At 48.3% G+C, this 17,015-nt stretch overlaps 1 protein-coding gene across 2 annotated transcripts in view; it reads left to right on the top strand.

Annotated features, from left to right (window-relative positions):
- The window catches only part of FAM227A (family with sequence similarity 227 member A), a 71,070-nt gene that overhangs the window by 23,867 nt on the left and 30,188 nt on the right, over positions 1 to 17,015 (top strand). For both annotated transcript variants that reach the window (XM_023222009.1, XM_023222010.1), the window contains 2 exons: positions 1,936 to 2,043; positions 4,933 to 5,012. In XM_023222009.1, coding sequence (XP_023077777.1) covers positions 1,936 to 2,043; positions 4,933 to 5,012 — 188 coding nt within the window. The remainder of the gene's footprint in view (positions 1 to 1,935; positions 2,044 to 4,932; positions 5,013 to 17,015) is intronic.

Raw genomic sequence — 17,015 nt, 5'->3', positions numbered from 1 at the left:
TCCCACCGTTCCAGCCTCCATGTGACCCCGCACCGGGCAATCATGTGTGCCTCCCTCCAGCACACACAGGACCAGCTTGATGCCTGCTTTATCAACCACCTCCCAGTCCCCTTCCCCAATCTCAACCTTGACATTTTCTAAGTTCATTAAAAGCTGCCATGTATAGAAAGGTTCCTGTGTACTAGGTGCTGTGCTAAGTAAGCACTTTTCACATCTCCTATTGTGTTGTGGCTTCCTAAGATCACCCTCACGTTAGAAGATTTTCTAGAAGAATTCACAGGTCTCCATATGTAAGTGTAGTCTCGCTATGATTTATTATAATAATGTAGTAAGGAAACAGAGCTGGATTATAAGGGAAAAAGGTAGAGTTTGGAGGAATCCATATGCAGACTTCCTTATGCCCCCTCCCTCCCATAAGGAGTCATACAGAACCCACTCATCCCCCTACAACGAAAAGCTAGCAACATGTGTGTGTTGCTTCTGCCCAGGGAAGCCCATTAGAGCTGGAGTGCTCAAAGTTTTCATTGGGATAGTCACATAGACACCTCTGTCTGTCACGTACCACAATTCCAAGAAGGCAGGTGTTCAGCATAAGCCACATTGTTTGTACCAACAGTATAGGCACAACGAGCCGCTCTTCTTCCATTAGAGAGAGTTTTATATCAGTGGAATAAACTGTTTACTAGCCAGGTTCCCAGAGGCCAGCCAAGGCATCCTTACAAGCAGGCCTTTCTGAGGATAGCAGTCTCAGGCCTGCTGTATTAACTCTTTTCCGCACACCCATTTAATCTTCTTTTTTTTTTTTGAAATGGAGTTTCGCTCTTGTTGCCCATGCTGGAGTGCAATGGCACGATCTCGGCTCACTGCAACCTCTGCCTCCAGGGATCAAGTAATTCTCCAGCCCCAGCCTCCCGAGTAGATGGGATTACAGGTGCACGCCACCACGCCCAGATAATTTTTGTATTTTTAGTAGAGATGGGGTCTCACCATGTTAGTCAAGCTGGTCTCAAACTCCTGACCTCAGGTGATCCACCCGCCTCAGCCTCCCAAAGTGCTGGGATTACAGGTATGAGCCACTGAACAAGTATTCATTCCAGGGCTTTGCCACTCCAAAGCTGGGTCTTTGACCATTATGCTACCCTACCTCCCATTTTCTGACTGTCTTCTCTTCTTGCCGTTCCACCTTGCTATTCCCTTTAACATCCAAGGCTGCACCTCCTTACCCCAGTTTATCCCCTGTATAAATAAACCCCCCATCCACTTTGTCCAGCGGAGCCAGCAGCTTTGCATAGTGGCTCAAATGTCTCAAGTAATCCTTGGAAGCATCACTGTCAAATGTATAGAGAGAAACCATTTCTGGCACTAAGCTAAGTGTGATCACGTTAAACAAACATTTACTAAGCACTTATTGTATTTATTATGTGCCAGACCTAGAGCCCTGGAGGTATAAAGATGAAGAAGACCCAACCCCTGTTCTCAGGGAACTCGTGGTCTAGCCAGAACAGGGGACATGGAAAACAAATAACTATGATGTCTTCACATTTGCAAAGCATGTCAGGGACTTACACACCTGTGTGTTCTGACCCTTACACCCAGCCGACAGGTAGGGCAAGGTCATCATCCCCGTTTTCCAGATGAAGAAGCCAAAGCCCTCTAGAGAGGAAGTAACTCACCCAAGGCCACAAGGCTGGTATGGGGCAGGGCTAACACTGGAAGCCCAGCCTCCCAGGAACCAGCAGGGGCTCCCCAGGCCTCTTGCAGAAGCATCCATTCTCTTTTTAAAATTTCTTTTTAAATAGAGGCGGGGTCCCACTATATTGTCCAGGCTGGTCTCCTGTGCTCAAGCGACCTCCCACCTTGGCTTCTCAAAGTTCTGGGATTACGGGCGTGATCCACCATGCCCAGCCCCATTCTCACTCTTGACTCCTCCCTTAGGCACCTATCCTAGCCCACAGAGCTATGACAGCTGGAACTACTCAGAACTAGACCCAGAGCGATTCCGCAGAGAAGAATTAATGTTACACAGAAGAAGACTGATAAAGGGTAAGTTAGCAGTTACAGCCTCCCGCCTTCTTTGCCACTGCCGTACCCAACCACTATCTAACTGAGGGAGGAGAGGCCTTGGCATTGTTGTCCTCTGGTCAGGTTCTCTCTTGGGTACCCCCAAACTAGCCACCAAAATTCTTCGTGCTTGTGGACTGTAGTGTGCAACATAATCGTTGGGAGGCAGGGGATGGAATTTTGTATTGGAATAGTGGATGCCAGATGATGAGTGTCTACCTGTGTGCAAGGCACTGTGATGAGCTCTCTGCCTCTTTTTTTTTTTTTATTTTTTCCGAGATAGAGTCTCACTCTGTCACCCAGGCTGGAGTGCAGTGGCGTGATCTTGGCTTACTGCAACCTCCGCCTCCCGGGTTCAAGCACTTCTCCTGCCTCATCCTCCCGAGTAGCTGGGATTATAGGTGCCCATCACCAAGCCCAGCTCATTTTTGTATTTTTAGTAGAGACGGGGTTTCCCCATGTTGGCTGGGCTGGTCTTGAACTCCTGACCTCAAATGATCCACCTACCTCGGCCTCCCAAAGTGCTGGGATTAGAGACGTGAGCCCCCGTGCCCGGCCAGCCCATTTTATTTAATCCTCATGACAGCCTGCTGAAGTACACACTGAATCCAATTCACAGATGAGGAAACTAAAGCTCAGAGAAGTGACTTGTCCAAGGTCAGCTTTTCTGTTTCACTCAGCAGACACATAATGAGCTCTGGGTGCCAGGTACTCTGCTCAGCACTGGGAACACGGTGCTGGAGGCAAGCCCAGTCCCTCTGTTGCAGGGCCAAGGAGCCCCAGAATTGAAGCTTCTGCCTGGAAAGGTTCATGGCTTTGCCCAGGAAGGAATTCAAGGATGAGCTGGTGGTAGAACAAAGTGTCTCACTTTGACTATTGCAGCTCTCTTGACTGCTTCTGCAGAGTAGGGCTAACCCATAAGCAGTGTGTTGAGAACAAGAGCTCAGGGCCAGTTCTGCAGGCTCATTTATACCCACTTTTAATTACAGGCAAATTAAGGGGCAGGTTATTCAGAAATTTCTGGAAAAAGGGGTGGTAAATTCCAGGTCCGGTCATTGCTAGGGAATGATAAACTGACTTGACGCCTGGTGGGCATGTCTTAGGGAGCTAGTCTTCAATTAGGTCTGGAGTAGAGTTCCACCTCCAGCCTCACCTCCTTATGATCTAGTGGGAAATTCAGGCCACACAATTGTCCTGCAGGGGATTGGGCGCTGCAGTGGAGGGATTCAGTCCAGTCCTGAGAAGGTCAGTACATGGCGTTTGAGCTGAGATTCGAAGGGTGTGTTGGTCCAAGGACCTGCAGCATCAGTCTCTCTCCACATCTACTGACTCCGACTCTGCAGTTGATCAGGAGGACTTCCAGTGATCTAGAAGCATGTTCTAGTTTGAGAAGCCTTGGATTAGGGCACAAAGGAAGAGAATACTGAAACCCTTGGAGCAGAGCACAGTGGTGGTTACTAGCTGGAAATTATAAGCTGGCACTTACTCAGGGCCAGACGCTTTTTGGTTTTTTTTTGAGACAGAGCCTCGCTCTGTCGCCCAGGCTGGAGTGCAATGGCATGATCTCAGCTCACTGCAACCTCTGCCTCCCAGGTTCATGTGATTCTCCTGCCTCAGCCTCCCAACACTTTTACCTGTTAGCTCTCTAAGCATTTCCATTTCTTGATCCCTTCATAGATATGATTTCCCAGTAGTCATCATGCACACTCAGGGATTTTTTTTTTCTTCTTCTTCTCTTCTTTTCTTTTCCCTCCCTCCCTCCCTCCCTCCTTCCCTCCCTTCCTTCCTTCCTTCCTTTTTAGACAGAGTCTCTCTGTGTCACCCAGGCTGGAGTGCAGCGGCGTGATCTCGGCTCACTGCAACCTCTGCCTTCTGGTTCAAGCGATTCTGGAGCCTCAGCCTCCTGAGTAGCTGGGATTACAGGCATGCGCCACCACACCCAGCTAATTTTTGTATTTTTAGTACAAAAATACAGGGTAAGACAGGGTTTCACCATGTTGCCCAGGCTAGTCTCAAACTCCTGAGCTCAAGCGATCTGCCCACCTTGGCCTCCCAAAGTGCTGGGATTATAGGCGTGAGCCACCATGTCCGGCCGACTCAGGGAGTTTTTTCAAAGTGAAGAAAAACCTAACCCATAAATTGTCTGAGTTTAATGACATTTTAATGAATATTAAATTTAAGAGCTATGAATTTGATAGATTGTTTCTTAAGCATTTAAGCATTTTAATTTTGCAGAGCTCCGAATTGGTTTTTCTTCTGAAGCCAGTCCTTTTTTCCTGGGGGTTGAGTGTCTACCCTATGCACAGGGCTGTGCATACATTATTATTATTATTATTATTATTATTATTTTTTTTTGAGACGGAGTCTTGCTCTGTTGCCCAGGCTGGAGTGCAGTGGCGCGATCTCGGCTCACTGCAAACTCTGCCTCCCAAGTTCACGCCATTCTCCTGCCTCAGCCTCCCGAGTAGCTGGGACTACAGGAGCCCATTACCACACCCGGCTAATTTTTTGTATTTTTTTTTTAGTAGAGACAGGGTTTCACCGTGTTAGCCAGGATGGTCTCGATCTCCTGACTTCGTGATCTGCCCACCTCGGCCTCCCAAAGTGCTGGGATTGCAGGTGTGAGCCACCAGGCCCGGTCCTGTGCATACATTATTTCCTTTAATTGGTGCATTGCCCTAGAGGGAGATACTGTTCACAGTCTAACAGGATCAGGGTTGGGTAACTTGCCCAGCAGGTGGAGTCAACAGAGACACTCTAGGTCTGTTGGGTGTCAGTCTCTCCAGAAAGGAGGCTGTCTCAAGCTCCTGGGCTGCAAGCTTCATTGCCCCATGACAAGAGGAACTAATAACAGCTTTTTCCCTTCTATAGGGAGAGAGTTTTCTTTGTTTGCTGGTACAAGAGCCTTCTCCCAGAAGCCAGCCCAGAGCAGGAAATTCTGCCACCCTCAGGTAAGTGGGGAGGCACAGACCGGGACCCCTTGGGGCCCCATAACCTTCAGAAACCCTGGGTTCTTCTGGAGCATCAGTGGCCTCCTGTTAGTTGCACATCTCTGTACCCCTTGCCCAGGTCTACCCCATCTTCTAAGTGAGGAGCCCCGGGAGGCCTCCGGGTCTCCTGTGGGTAAGTGGCGCACTAAGGGGCATTCACATTCACAGAAATGCAGCGATTGAGCAGAGAAAGGGAAGGAACCAGGTTTTCAGTGTAGTCTTCAGTGCAAGATGCTTTTACTTATTTTTTTCTCCACTAATCCTCATGGCAAACCTGAAACCTAGCAGTCATCCCTGATACCTACTTTCTCCTCTGCCCTATTGATGGTCCTTCTGACATACCTCCCAGAACCACCTGTTTCTCATTCTTCCACTCCCACCAACCTAGTTTGAGTTCCCATCGCTACTGCAGTAGGTACCTAACTGGTCTCCCTCAGGTTCTCAGATACTTCTAGGGCCATCTTTTCAAAGTGCAAAGCTAAGTACATCATCTTATCACCACCTGACTCTATCCTATCCCCCGACCCTAAAAACCCTACTTCCAGGCCAGACGCAGTGACTCACGCCTGTAATCCCAATACTTTGGGAGCCCGAGGCAGACAGATCACTTGAGGCCAGGAGTCCAAGACCAGCCTGGTCCACATGGTGAAACCCTGTCTCTACTAAGAATACAAAAATTAGCCAGGCTTGGTGGCACACACCTGTAGTCCCAGCTACTCAGGAGGCTGAGGCACAAGAATTGCTTGACCCCGGGAGGCAGAGGTTGCAGAGAGCTGAGGTCACACCATTGCACTCCAGCCTGGGTGAAAGAGCAAGACTCTGTCTCCAAAAAAAAAAAAAGTCCTACTTCTAGCCAATAAAACTACACCCTCCACACCCCAGAATGCTTCCTCTGGCCTTTAGAGTAGACTCACTTGCACAGCCTAGCTCAACCCCTTCTGCACCCTCCTGGGCTCTTAGGGGTCCTGCCATGGGGGACTTCTTTCAGTTCCTTGTATACCACACTCCCTTCCTGTATGTGGCCTCTGTACCTCCTGTTCTTCTTGTCCCAGGTAAGCTCCCATCACCACTGCCATTGTCACTGTCAGCATTTCCTCCCAACTCCCAAGTCCAGAGACATTGATAACTTGCAGTTAGCCAAATGCCACAAATAAAGGCTTTTTTTTTTTTTTTTCCTGAAGAACTGGAAAAAAAAAATCCAGGACAGGGTTTAGCAAACTATGAATCAGACCTTTCACTGCCTGTTTTTGAAAATAAAGCTTTATTGGTGCGCAGCCATGGCCATTCATTACTATTGTCTACAACTACCTTTGCACAGAAACAGCAGAGTTGAATACTTGCAATAAAGACTTTATGACCTAGAAAGCTGAATATTTGTCATGTGGCTTTTTGCAGAAAAAGTTTGCCAACCCCTGGTCTAAGAGATATACAGTCATCCTTCCATCTCAGTTCAGATTCTTGTAGGGAGGGAAAAAACTTTTTTTTTTTTTTTGAGACGGAGTCTCGCTCTATCGCCCAGGCTGGATCTCAGCTCACTGCAAGCTCCGCCTCCCGGGTTTACACCATTCTCCTGCCTCAGCCTCCGGAGTAGCTGGGTCTACAGGCGCCCACCACCTCGCCTGGCTAGTTTTTTGTATTTTTAGTAGAGACGGGGTTTCACGGTGTTAGCCAGGATGGTCTCGATCTCCTGAGCTCGTGATCCACCCGTCTCAGCCTCCCAAAGTGCTGGGATTACAGGCTTGAGCCACCGCGCCCAGCCTGAAAAAACCTTTTATCTACCCTCTTAGGCAAAGTGTATGGATCCCTACAAGTTAAACTGACAAAAGACAGACAGTTTCACAGGAAAAAGGCATTCAAATTTTATTTGATGTTAATATTTTTACATGACACAGGACTTCATTGGAAAAAAGTGAAAACCTCAAGGAAGTGGCTAGGTCTGATAGTTCACATACCAGCCTAACAAAGAGCAGTTAATTGTGGAGATGTGACAAGACAAAGGAAAAGAGGTTTGGGCTTCCAGGATGGTAAATTGTGGGAAGGTAAATATATGGGAGAAACTAATGGAAGATAAGGATTCTATATATATATCAATAAGATTTGTATATGCAGATTCAAGGATGCTATCTCCAGTGATAAGTTGATTTTTCTTCCTGGTACTGGAGATGGGAAGCAGGGACACCTTCACAAAGGAAAATTTATGCTCTGCTTTTAGATGGAAAGTGGAATTGTAAAGAGATTTCCTGCATCTGCTGTTTTTCAATTGTGTTCAGCTCAAAATAATTCTTATGCAAAGTGGCCTATTTTGGGATGGCAGATTCTGACCCCCTTTACTCTCATCCTCAGGGTCAGCTTTCTGCCCCTCTGGGCTGGATGAGGATCCTTGTTATATAGACCAATGTCCCTTTCCTTCAGAGCACTCATGTAATTATCTGGTTATTACTGTGATCATGGCTGTTTCCCCCCTCAATCTTTTTTTTTAGTTGGTTTATTCTTTTAGAGACAAGGTCTCACTCTGTTGCCCAGGCCAGAGTGCTGTGGTGTGATCATAGCTCACTGCAGCCTCAACCTCCTGGATTCAAGTGATCCTACTGCCTTAACCTCCTGAGTAGCTGGAACATGTCACCATGAATTTTTAGTAGAGGTGGGTGGTCTTGAACTTCTAGCTCAAGCAGTCTTCCCACCTCAGCCTCCTGAAGCACTTCAATTATAGGTGTGAGCCACCAGGCCCAGCCTCCCTGCTAATCTTTAAACCCTAGGAGAACATTCCCACTTCTAGTACCTGAATGCCCCATTTCTAATACATACTTCCTTAATAAATGGCATTAGAGACTACATTTATTAAGACAGCCTCCTCTGGCTGGGTGCAGAAGCTCACGCCTATAATCCCAGCCCTTTGGGAGTCTGAGGTAGGCGGATCACAAGGTCAGGAGATCGAGACCATCTTGGCTAGCACGGTGAAACCCCATCTCTACTAAAAATACAAAAATTAGCCGGGTGTGGTGGCACACACCTGTAGTCCTAGCTACTGGGGAGACTGAGGCAGGAGAATTGCTCTAACCCAGGAGGCGGAGGTTGCAGTGAGCTGAGATCACGCCCCTGCACTCCAGCCTGGGCAACAGAGCAAGACCCTGTCTCAAAAAAAACAAAAAAAAAAAAAAAAGTGTGTTCTCACAGGCTCACATTCTAGCTGTGTGGCCTCAGGCAAGTTATTTGACCTCCCTAAGACTTTGTTTCTATAGGTATAAAATAGGTACAACAACCATGGTGCCTTCTTGCAGACATTCTGAAGACTGTGTGACCCCATAGCTCAGAAGGGCACTCAGCGCTGCCTGGCCGCACCACTGTACTGCCCTAGCATGCCCAGGTTCTCCCACCTTCGAAACACTTCCCCTGCAGGGCATCCTTCCCCACCTGCCCTCCACCCCAGCACCACCCAGGGAAGGTCTTCACTGAGAAATCACGAGCAGTCAGCAGGAAGGCCCGTGCCTTCCCACCACCAAGACATCCTGCCCCCCTCTGCACCCTCGCCATCTGCCATCTCTGTGCCTATGGAGAGGTCCTGCTCCCCTCCCAGATCAGTCCCCAACCTGTGTTCTGAACCTCGGCCCTCTCAGCTTCCCAAGGAGATGCCCTTAGCGCCCCTCTTTCCTGCATCCTCATTTCCTCCCGTTCTGTGGGTTCAGTCCCGTCACTGAACAGCGGTGCTTTCAGCATCTCTTATCTCGACTCCACATCCCCATCTTCTGCTCCCTTTCACTCCAGAACTTCTTTTTTTTTGAGACGGAGTTTCACTCTTATAACCCAGGCTGGAGTGCAGTGGCGCAATCTTGGCTCACTGCAACCTCCGCCTTCTGGTTTCAAGTGATTCTCCTGCCTCAGCTTCCTGAGTAGCTGGGATTACAGGCTTGTGCCACTATGCCTGGCTAATTTTTTTTGTATTTTTAGTAGAGACAGGGTTTCACCATGTTGGCCAGGCTAGCCTCGAACTCCTGACCTCAGGCGATCCACCCACCTCGGCCTCCCAAAGTGCTGGGATTACAGGCGTGAGCCACCGCACCCGGCCCAGAACTTCTTGAAAGATGCCTCTGTAACTCCATCTCTGCCTGGCTACTCCTGTCAGGTTCCTACCCTTGGCAGCCACTGCAGCTGCTCTTGGCAACAGCGCGGGGACCCCACTGGCTTGGACTGAGTCACTCCTCTAACCTGTTTGGTGTGGTTGGTCACTCCCATCTTCTTGAGACGCTTTGTTCTCTTGGCTTCTTTGTTGCTAGACTTTTGACAGTGTCTTCCTTCCTCACTGGCTGACCCCTCTCCATCTTCTCTGCCAGCTCCTTGTCCTGTCAGTCTACTCTTTCCCAAGCCCCCTTCCTTACTATATCTACATATTCTCCTTGGGTGGCCTCATCTGGTCTGGTAGCTTCAAATACCGCCCACACGCCAGTGACCCACCTTCGTCCTGGCCTCTCCCGGAACTTGCACTGGTCTGTCCACCAGCCCTCTCAGCCACACCAGGAGGATCTGAGACTTAGCCAGGTGAGGAAAGCACCTGACTCCTAGCCCCAGATGTTCTCTCTTGCTGGGCTGACTGCAGCAGCTGCCACCTGGGCTCCTTTCTTTTACTCGTAGCTCCAACCCAGCCTCCACACAGTGACCAGAGTAACCTTTTACAGGGATACATCAGATGGGGTCATTCCCTGCTTAAAACCTCCAATAACTTCTTCATTGCATTTGGAATAATCCAGTCTCGTTCACCTGACTTGCAGTGCAGTACAGAATCAGGACCCCCGACTCCAGGCGCCTGGCACCCATTCCCTCCCGCAGCACCAGGCACTGGACTTCCTTCTGCCTCTTGGATGTGCCAGGTCTATGCCTGGTTGGGCCTTTGCACTCGCTGTCCTCTTTGCCTGGAATCTGCTTTCCTCAGGGATCCAGAGGAGAAAGCTGGCTCCTCCTTGTCCCTCAGATGCCAGGTTCACTGTCATTGCCCTAGAGAAGCTGTCCCTGACGGCCAGCCACTGTCTTCCCATCACCTATCTCACTCTCTGTACAGTACTTATCTTCCTGTTGGGTTGATGTGTTGTTTAGAGTTTGTCTCCCTCTCTTAGAGGTAAACTCTGTCCGGGCGAGGTGGCTCACACCTGTAATCCCAGCACTTTGGGAGGCCCAGGCAGGTGGATCACTTGAGGTCAGGAGTTTGAGACCAGCCTGGCCAACATGGTGAAACCCCATCTCTACTAAAAATACATAAATTAGTTGGGCGTGGTGGCGCGTGCCTATAATCCTAGCTACGGGGGAGGCTGAGGCAGGAGAATTGCTTGAACCAGGGGGCAGAGGTTGCAGTGAGCTGAGGTTGCAGTGAGCTGAGATCGTGCCACTGCACTCCAGCCTGGGCAACAGTTATTGCTGTTCTCTCTCTTTTACCTCCTAGAACAGACCTAACACAAAGAAGACACTTAACAAATATTTCTGGACTTTGTGAATGAGGTCATCTATGTAAACTTTTGGCCCTGTGCTTAGCATGTGACGGTACTCCATAAACATCAGTTCCCAAAAAGTGCAGACGACACAGGTACTGCAGAGGCACAGCCAGCACTCAGAGACCAAGACCAAAATATTATTCAGTGTTTGGGTACCGCCTGTCACAGCGGCTTGAAACAAGCGTGTATTCTTTGTACTGAAATACGTAAACTCTCTGACAGTTATTTCAGGAACCTGGTTAAGAGATTCCATTTACTTCCCCCAAAATAGAAATAATCAGAAACTCTGGAACTTTGAGCACAGCTGAAGTTTTAATGGGCAAACCAGGATAGAGGGAATAATTGGGTTTTGTGCTGGGGATAGAGCCTCTCTCGTCAAGAGCAGACACGTTTTCCCATCTGCTCAATGAAAGAGCTGGCTGTGTTCAAAATATGCTTTTCAATGGCAATAGTCTGTCTGAGAGTCCACAATTCAGGGGAATGAGTTGCAATTACTTTCCGTCTCTTACCTGCTGTCTGCCCTTCGCTTGTTTAAATGTTAGGGATTTGCACAGTGGAAATGAAAAAGTATCTAACCACAGAGCTGGCTTCTGCTATGAGACCCGGCTAGAAATGAGGACACCTTCCTATTAGAGACTGAGTCATTGTTCGTTTAATAAATATTTTTACAGATAGAAAAGTTTTAGGAAATGGAATCTGAGGGAGAAAATGATAGGGGGAGAGAACACCAGAGAGATGAAAAGAGCAGCAGGCAGGATGTTCTCCTCTGCCTCTCTTTGTACAGTGGCTCAACTCTGTGTCCCCTTTCCTAGCTCCCCAGGTCCTAAACCTGGAGAAGTAGTATATAGTGGAGAGACCAGACTATCAAGTTAGGTATAGATTAGAATCCTAGCTCTTAACCTGGCCAACATGGTAAAACCCTGTCTCTACTAAAAACACAAAAAGTAGACGGGCGTGGTGCCATGCACCTGTGGTCCCAGCTATTTGGGGGACTGAGGCACGAGAATTGCTTGAACCCAGGAGGCAGAGGTTGCAGTGAGCTGAGCTCACACCACTGCACTCCAGCCTGGGCAGCAGAGCGAGACCCTGTCTCAAAAAAAAAAAAAAAAAAAAAAAGAATTCTAGCTCTTAGATGAATCATTTCATCTCCCTAAACCTCAGTTTTCTTATTGGTAAAATGGGTACCAGAGAAATCAGTCACAATGTGGGCATTAAATGCGATCTTATACACAAGCACTCAACAAACAGCATAGCACAGATTAAGAGCTCAATAAACATTAGCTCTTATCATCTCATACAAGGGTGGTACCTAGAGAAACACAGCTGGAGATTAGGAAAAAGGATGTCTTTGAGCCAGGAAGGCATACATTTCAGGGACTCCCAGCATCCGTGAAACCCAGTTGTACACACCTTCCCCCATTATATATATCAGGTGCAAACACATAGTATTAGGATCCTGAGCTTTGTCTCTGGGAAGATGATGAGATGGCTAGAAACTGCATTGTCAGGGTCCAAGGACATCCCTGGGCTGGGACCTTGGACCTAGGTCCTTGCAGGGGGAAAAACAAACAAACATTTTGGGGGACTAAGGTGGGAGGATGGCTTGAGCCCAGGAGTTTGAGACCAACCTGGGCAATATAGTGAGATCCCCTGTCTCTACCAAAAATATATATATTTTTAATTAGCGAGGCGTGGTGGTACATGCCTGTGGACCCAGCTCCTCAGGAGGCTGAGGCAAAAGATTTTTTTTTTTTTGGTAGAGTTTTTGTAGAGCCAAAAAAAAAAGACAGTGAGGAAGGCTTCTGTAAGGAGGAATCATCATCAGAGTTCTCAGTTGCAAACCATAGAATCCACTCCAGCTACTTTAAGCAGAAAGAAATGCATTAAAGGCGCACAGCTCCCCTGGAAGAGCCTCTGTGTTAGCTTCAGAGGCCATGCTACCAAGAATGATGCCCAAACCATAGTGCCTCTGCCAAGGTGTGCTACTGTGTGCCAGTGTGACTGAGGACTAGATGTTAAAAGTTCTACTCTGCTCCTTGAAAAACCAGTTGTTCCTATCAACAGTCTCTCCAAAAACTGGAGTCCACATGCTTCCCATTTCCTCCCCGTTGCTCATTTCCATCTTGAAGTCTCAGGCAGGGGCGATGTATCTGCAGGTAGAGCCTAGGTAAAATGTTTGCACCCCAGCTGCAACTTAAGTCTTTTACCTTGGGGATGGGTCTCACATATGTGAAGAAAAAAAATCATACATGTAACAAGTAATGACCCCAGAAGATGCCATTTGAGCTGAGAACCAAGAGATGAGGAGTCAGCCATTGGAAGAGTAAATGGCAGAACCTTCCAGGAAGAAGGGACAGCATGTGCAAAGGCCCTGAGGCAGAAAAAAAAAGAGCTCGAGTGTTCAAGAAACAGAGAAGGCCAATACTGTACCCCAGAGAGTGAGGAGAAGAGAGGCACAAGCCAAGGCTGGGATGTAGACAGGGCTGGATGCTGCAGAGTTATAAGCATCATAGAAAGCAATATGAATATGGATATAATTGAAGTGCCATGAGAATTCATTACATTAGGGATGACATGATGTGATTTATATTTTTTAAAGATCACACTGTCTCTTGAATATGGAGGATGTATTGGAGGGGCACAGAAGACCAGCTGGGAGGCGTCTCTGTATTTGTCTAAATGACAAATATAGAAGGTGGCAAGAAGCAGACAGACCTGACACATTGGGAGATGGATCTTTCAACACTTGCTAGTGGGACGGCTTTGGGAGTGGGGAGGAGAAGTGGGAGAAGAAAGGACGGAGTTGAAGGTTGCTTCCCAGGTGTGCAGCTTTAGCATCCGAATGGTGCCATTTACCGAGATGGACAGTGTAGGGTTTGAGTTAGCGGAAAGCTATCAAGAGTTCAACTTTGAACTTGTTAACTTTAAGATGCCTATGAAAAGTGCAAATGAAGATAGGTGCCAAGTAGGTAGATATACAAAACTGGACTTTGGAGGAGAGGCCTGGCTTACAGAGAGAACAATTTCTACCCAAGCCAAAATATGGGAACTAGGAGTGCATGACCACTGTGGAGCCACACGCAAAGGCACTGGGCTATGGTACTCACCTTCTCTGGACTTGGTGCCAGGAGACCTACATTTCCATCTAGGCGATGCCTCCTATCAGTTACATGCCTTGAGGCAAATCTAGGCCTCCATGTTTTTATCCACAAAATGGGCATCACAACTGGTATTCATTCTTATAGATTCAATCTAGGGGTAGCTGAGGTCCCAGAGATTGTCGTTTAGTTATGTCTTGTCAGAATATCTACTAATTTAATCAGAATTTTCCCAAGTTCCACAGCATAGATATAGTCAGTGTCCTTAACAATAATGACTCAGATTTCTCCAGCTCGTGTCCATACCTGCTAATTCCAGGTCTGTGCAGCTCTCTCCCCACCCAGACATTTCTAGGCATCCCTAGATTGTATCTCATAGTAACTCAAATATAGGCTCCCCCTCCAACACTGTACAATAACAACTGAGCCCTCAGCATGCTGAATCTGAGCAGCGGGGTGGCCAGGTGGGCTAGATCAGTTCCATCTCCTCTGTGCTGTGGTGGGACAGGGGGTCTCAGAACAGTCTTGGTTCACCCCCAACCCTTATGATAGTCACCTTGCCTCATACACCCATGGGGTGGTGGCTGGTCACAACATGAGAGAATGGATAGGAAAGTACTTTTTTTTTTTTGAGACAGAGTGTCACCCTGTCACCCAGGCTGGAGTACAGTAGCGTGATCTCGGCTCACTGCAACCTCTGCCTCCTGGGTTCTAGTGATTCTCCTACTTCAGCCTCCCGAGTATCTGGGGTTACAGGTGCCTGCCACCACCCCCAGCTAATTTTTGTATTTTTAGTAGAGACGGGTTTTCACCATGTTGGTCAGGATGGTCTCAAACTCCTGACCTCGTGATCAGCCCTCCTCAGCCTCCCAAAGTGCTGGGATTACAGGCGTGAGCCTGGCCCAGGAAAGTACTTTCTAAGTGGAAGGGCGTGGTCTCTATGGGGAGTCCACCATGTTCAGGGTGTTTTGTTTTGTTTTGTTTTGTTTCTGAGATGGAGTTTCGCTCTTATTGCCCAGGCTAGAGTGCAATAGCACAATCTCAGCTCACAGCAACCTCGGCCTCCCATGTTCAAGTTTTCTTTGCATATATCTTCTCTTACATCAGCTTTGCAAGGTGGGTCATTATTACTTCTTATCTTTATTTGACAAAGGAAGTAATAGGCTGAGGGGGTGAATGGCTTGCCCCAGGCCACACAGCTGACCTCAACTGATGTCAGGACACTGTCAGTCTGAGCTCTTTCTGCATCAGCAAGCTGCCTCTCCAGCAAGTAGGAGGGTCTAGTCACTGAAACCCAGGCAAATCCCCCGCACTGTTCTCTGCTCCACTGCAGACCTCTCTGAGGCCTGTTAAGAATGAGCCTTGATGAGCTTGCAGTGAGCTGAGATCCGGCCACTGCACTCCAGCCTGGGCAACAGAGCAAGACTCCGTCTCAAAAAAAAAAAAAAAATGAGCTTTGCCAGGAGTGGTGGCTCAGGCCTGTAATCCTAACATTTTGGGGGACTAAGGTGGAAGGATGGCTTGAGTCCAGGAGTTTGAGACCAGCCTGGGCAACATAGTGAGACCCCCTGTCTCTACCAAAAATATATATATTTTTAATTAGCCAGGTGTGGTGGTACATGCCTGTGGACTCAGCTCCTCAGGAGGCTGAGGCAGAAGATTCACTTGAGCCCGGGAGTTTGAGGCTGCAGGGAGCTGTGATCGTACCACTGCACTCCAGCCTGGGTGACAGAGTAAGACACTGTCTCTTAAAAAAAAAAAAAAAGATGGCCAGGCACTGTGGTTCATGCCTGTAATCCCAGCACTTTGGGAGGCCAAGGCGGGCAGAGCACCTGAGGTCAGGAGTTCGACACCAGCCTCGCCAATATGGCGAAACCCCCTCTCTACTAAAATACAAAAAACTAGCCGAGCATGGTGGCGGGCTCCTGTAGTCCCAGCTACTCGAGAGGCTGAGACAGGATAATTGCTTGAACCCAGGAAGTGGAGCTTGCAGTGAGCCGAGATCGTGCCATTGCACTCCAGCCTGGGCCACAAGAGTGAAACTCCACCTCAAGAAAAAAGAAAAAAGAAAGAAAAGAAAAAGAATGAGCACTGATGCTTCATTGAGCCCTGGGAGCGTTTTCCCTGCAACCACCTCAACACTCTAAAACTCAGTAGCTTCTGGACAGCCAGCTGCGTGAGGTCTGGGAAGTCCTTTCGGCTTTCTCCTGCCCATTCAAATATCACATTTCTATAAAAGCAAACGGTTGCTGTTGAGGCTGGTGGACTGCTTGTCTGTCTGCCACTTGGTGGGCCATCTGTTTAACATTGCCAACCTCCTACTCATCCTTAAAGACAGAATGTGAGTGTCTTCTCTCCTTGGAAGCCCTCCAGCTCTCGCCCAGACAGAATCCAGCGTTCTGCGCTCTAGCTTCCCGTGATATTCTCCTCATACTGCTTGTGGCCAACTATGAGTTGTTTCCCAATATCTGTTGTCCCCTTCGCCTGTGAAAAGAAAACCTCTGATTTTTTGCTGGGTGTGTACCTGGCCGAAATAAAGATTGCATTTCCTAGCCTCCCCTACCTCTATGTGTGGCCACGTGACTAAGATCCAGTTAATGAGATGTAAGTGGATGTGTCGTGTGGCAGTTTCTGGAAACCTTCCTTAAAAAACAGCTTTATCTCTTTGTCCTTTCCTCCCTCCTGCTGCCTGTAATGTGAATGTGATGGCAGGAGCTCCAGATGAATCCTTGGACCCTAAGAACATGGAACTTGGCTTGGCTGGCTCACACCTATAATCCCAGCACTTTGAGAGGCCAAGTTGGGCAGATCACCTGAGGTCAGGAGTTCGAGACCAGCCTGGCCAACATGGTGAACGTGTTCTCTCCTAAAAATACAAAATTAGCAAGGTGTGGTGGTGCACACCTGTAATCCCAGCTACTTGGGAGGCTGAGGCAGGAGTATCACTTGAACCCAGGAGGCGGAGGTTGCAGTGAGCCAAGATAGTGCCATTGTACTCCACCCTGGGCAGCAAGAGCAAAATGCCATCTCAAAAAAAAAAAAAAGAAAAAGGAACAAGGGTCTTATTTTATCTTATGAAAGCTGGAACTGTGCACTGGAAGAAGTCAGAATCTGTCCTGGCGCAGTGGCTCATGCCTATAATCCCAGCATTTTGGGAGTCCAAGGCGGGTGGATCACTTGAGGTCAGGAGCTCGAGACCAACCTGGCCAACATGGTGAAACCCCATCTCCAATAAAAGAACAAAAATTAGCTGAGTGTGGTGGCAGACACCTGTAATCCCAGCTACTTGGGAGACTGAGGTAAGAGAATTGCTTGAACCCGGGAGGCAAAAGTTGCAGTGAGCTGAGATCGTGCCACTGCACTCCAGCCTAGGCAACAGAGCAAGATTC

This window comes from Piliocolobus tephrosceles, chromosome 19 (assembly GCF_002776525.5).
Source record: "Piliocolobus tephrosceles isolate RC106 chromosome 19, ASM277652v3, whole genome shotgun sequence".
Taxonomy (NCBI): Eukaryota; Metazoa; Chordata; class Mammalia; order Primates; family Cercopithecidae; genus Piliocolobus; species Piliocolobus tephrosceles.
This window is presented reverse-complemented; position numbering and strand designations above follow the sequence as displayed.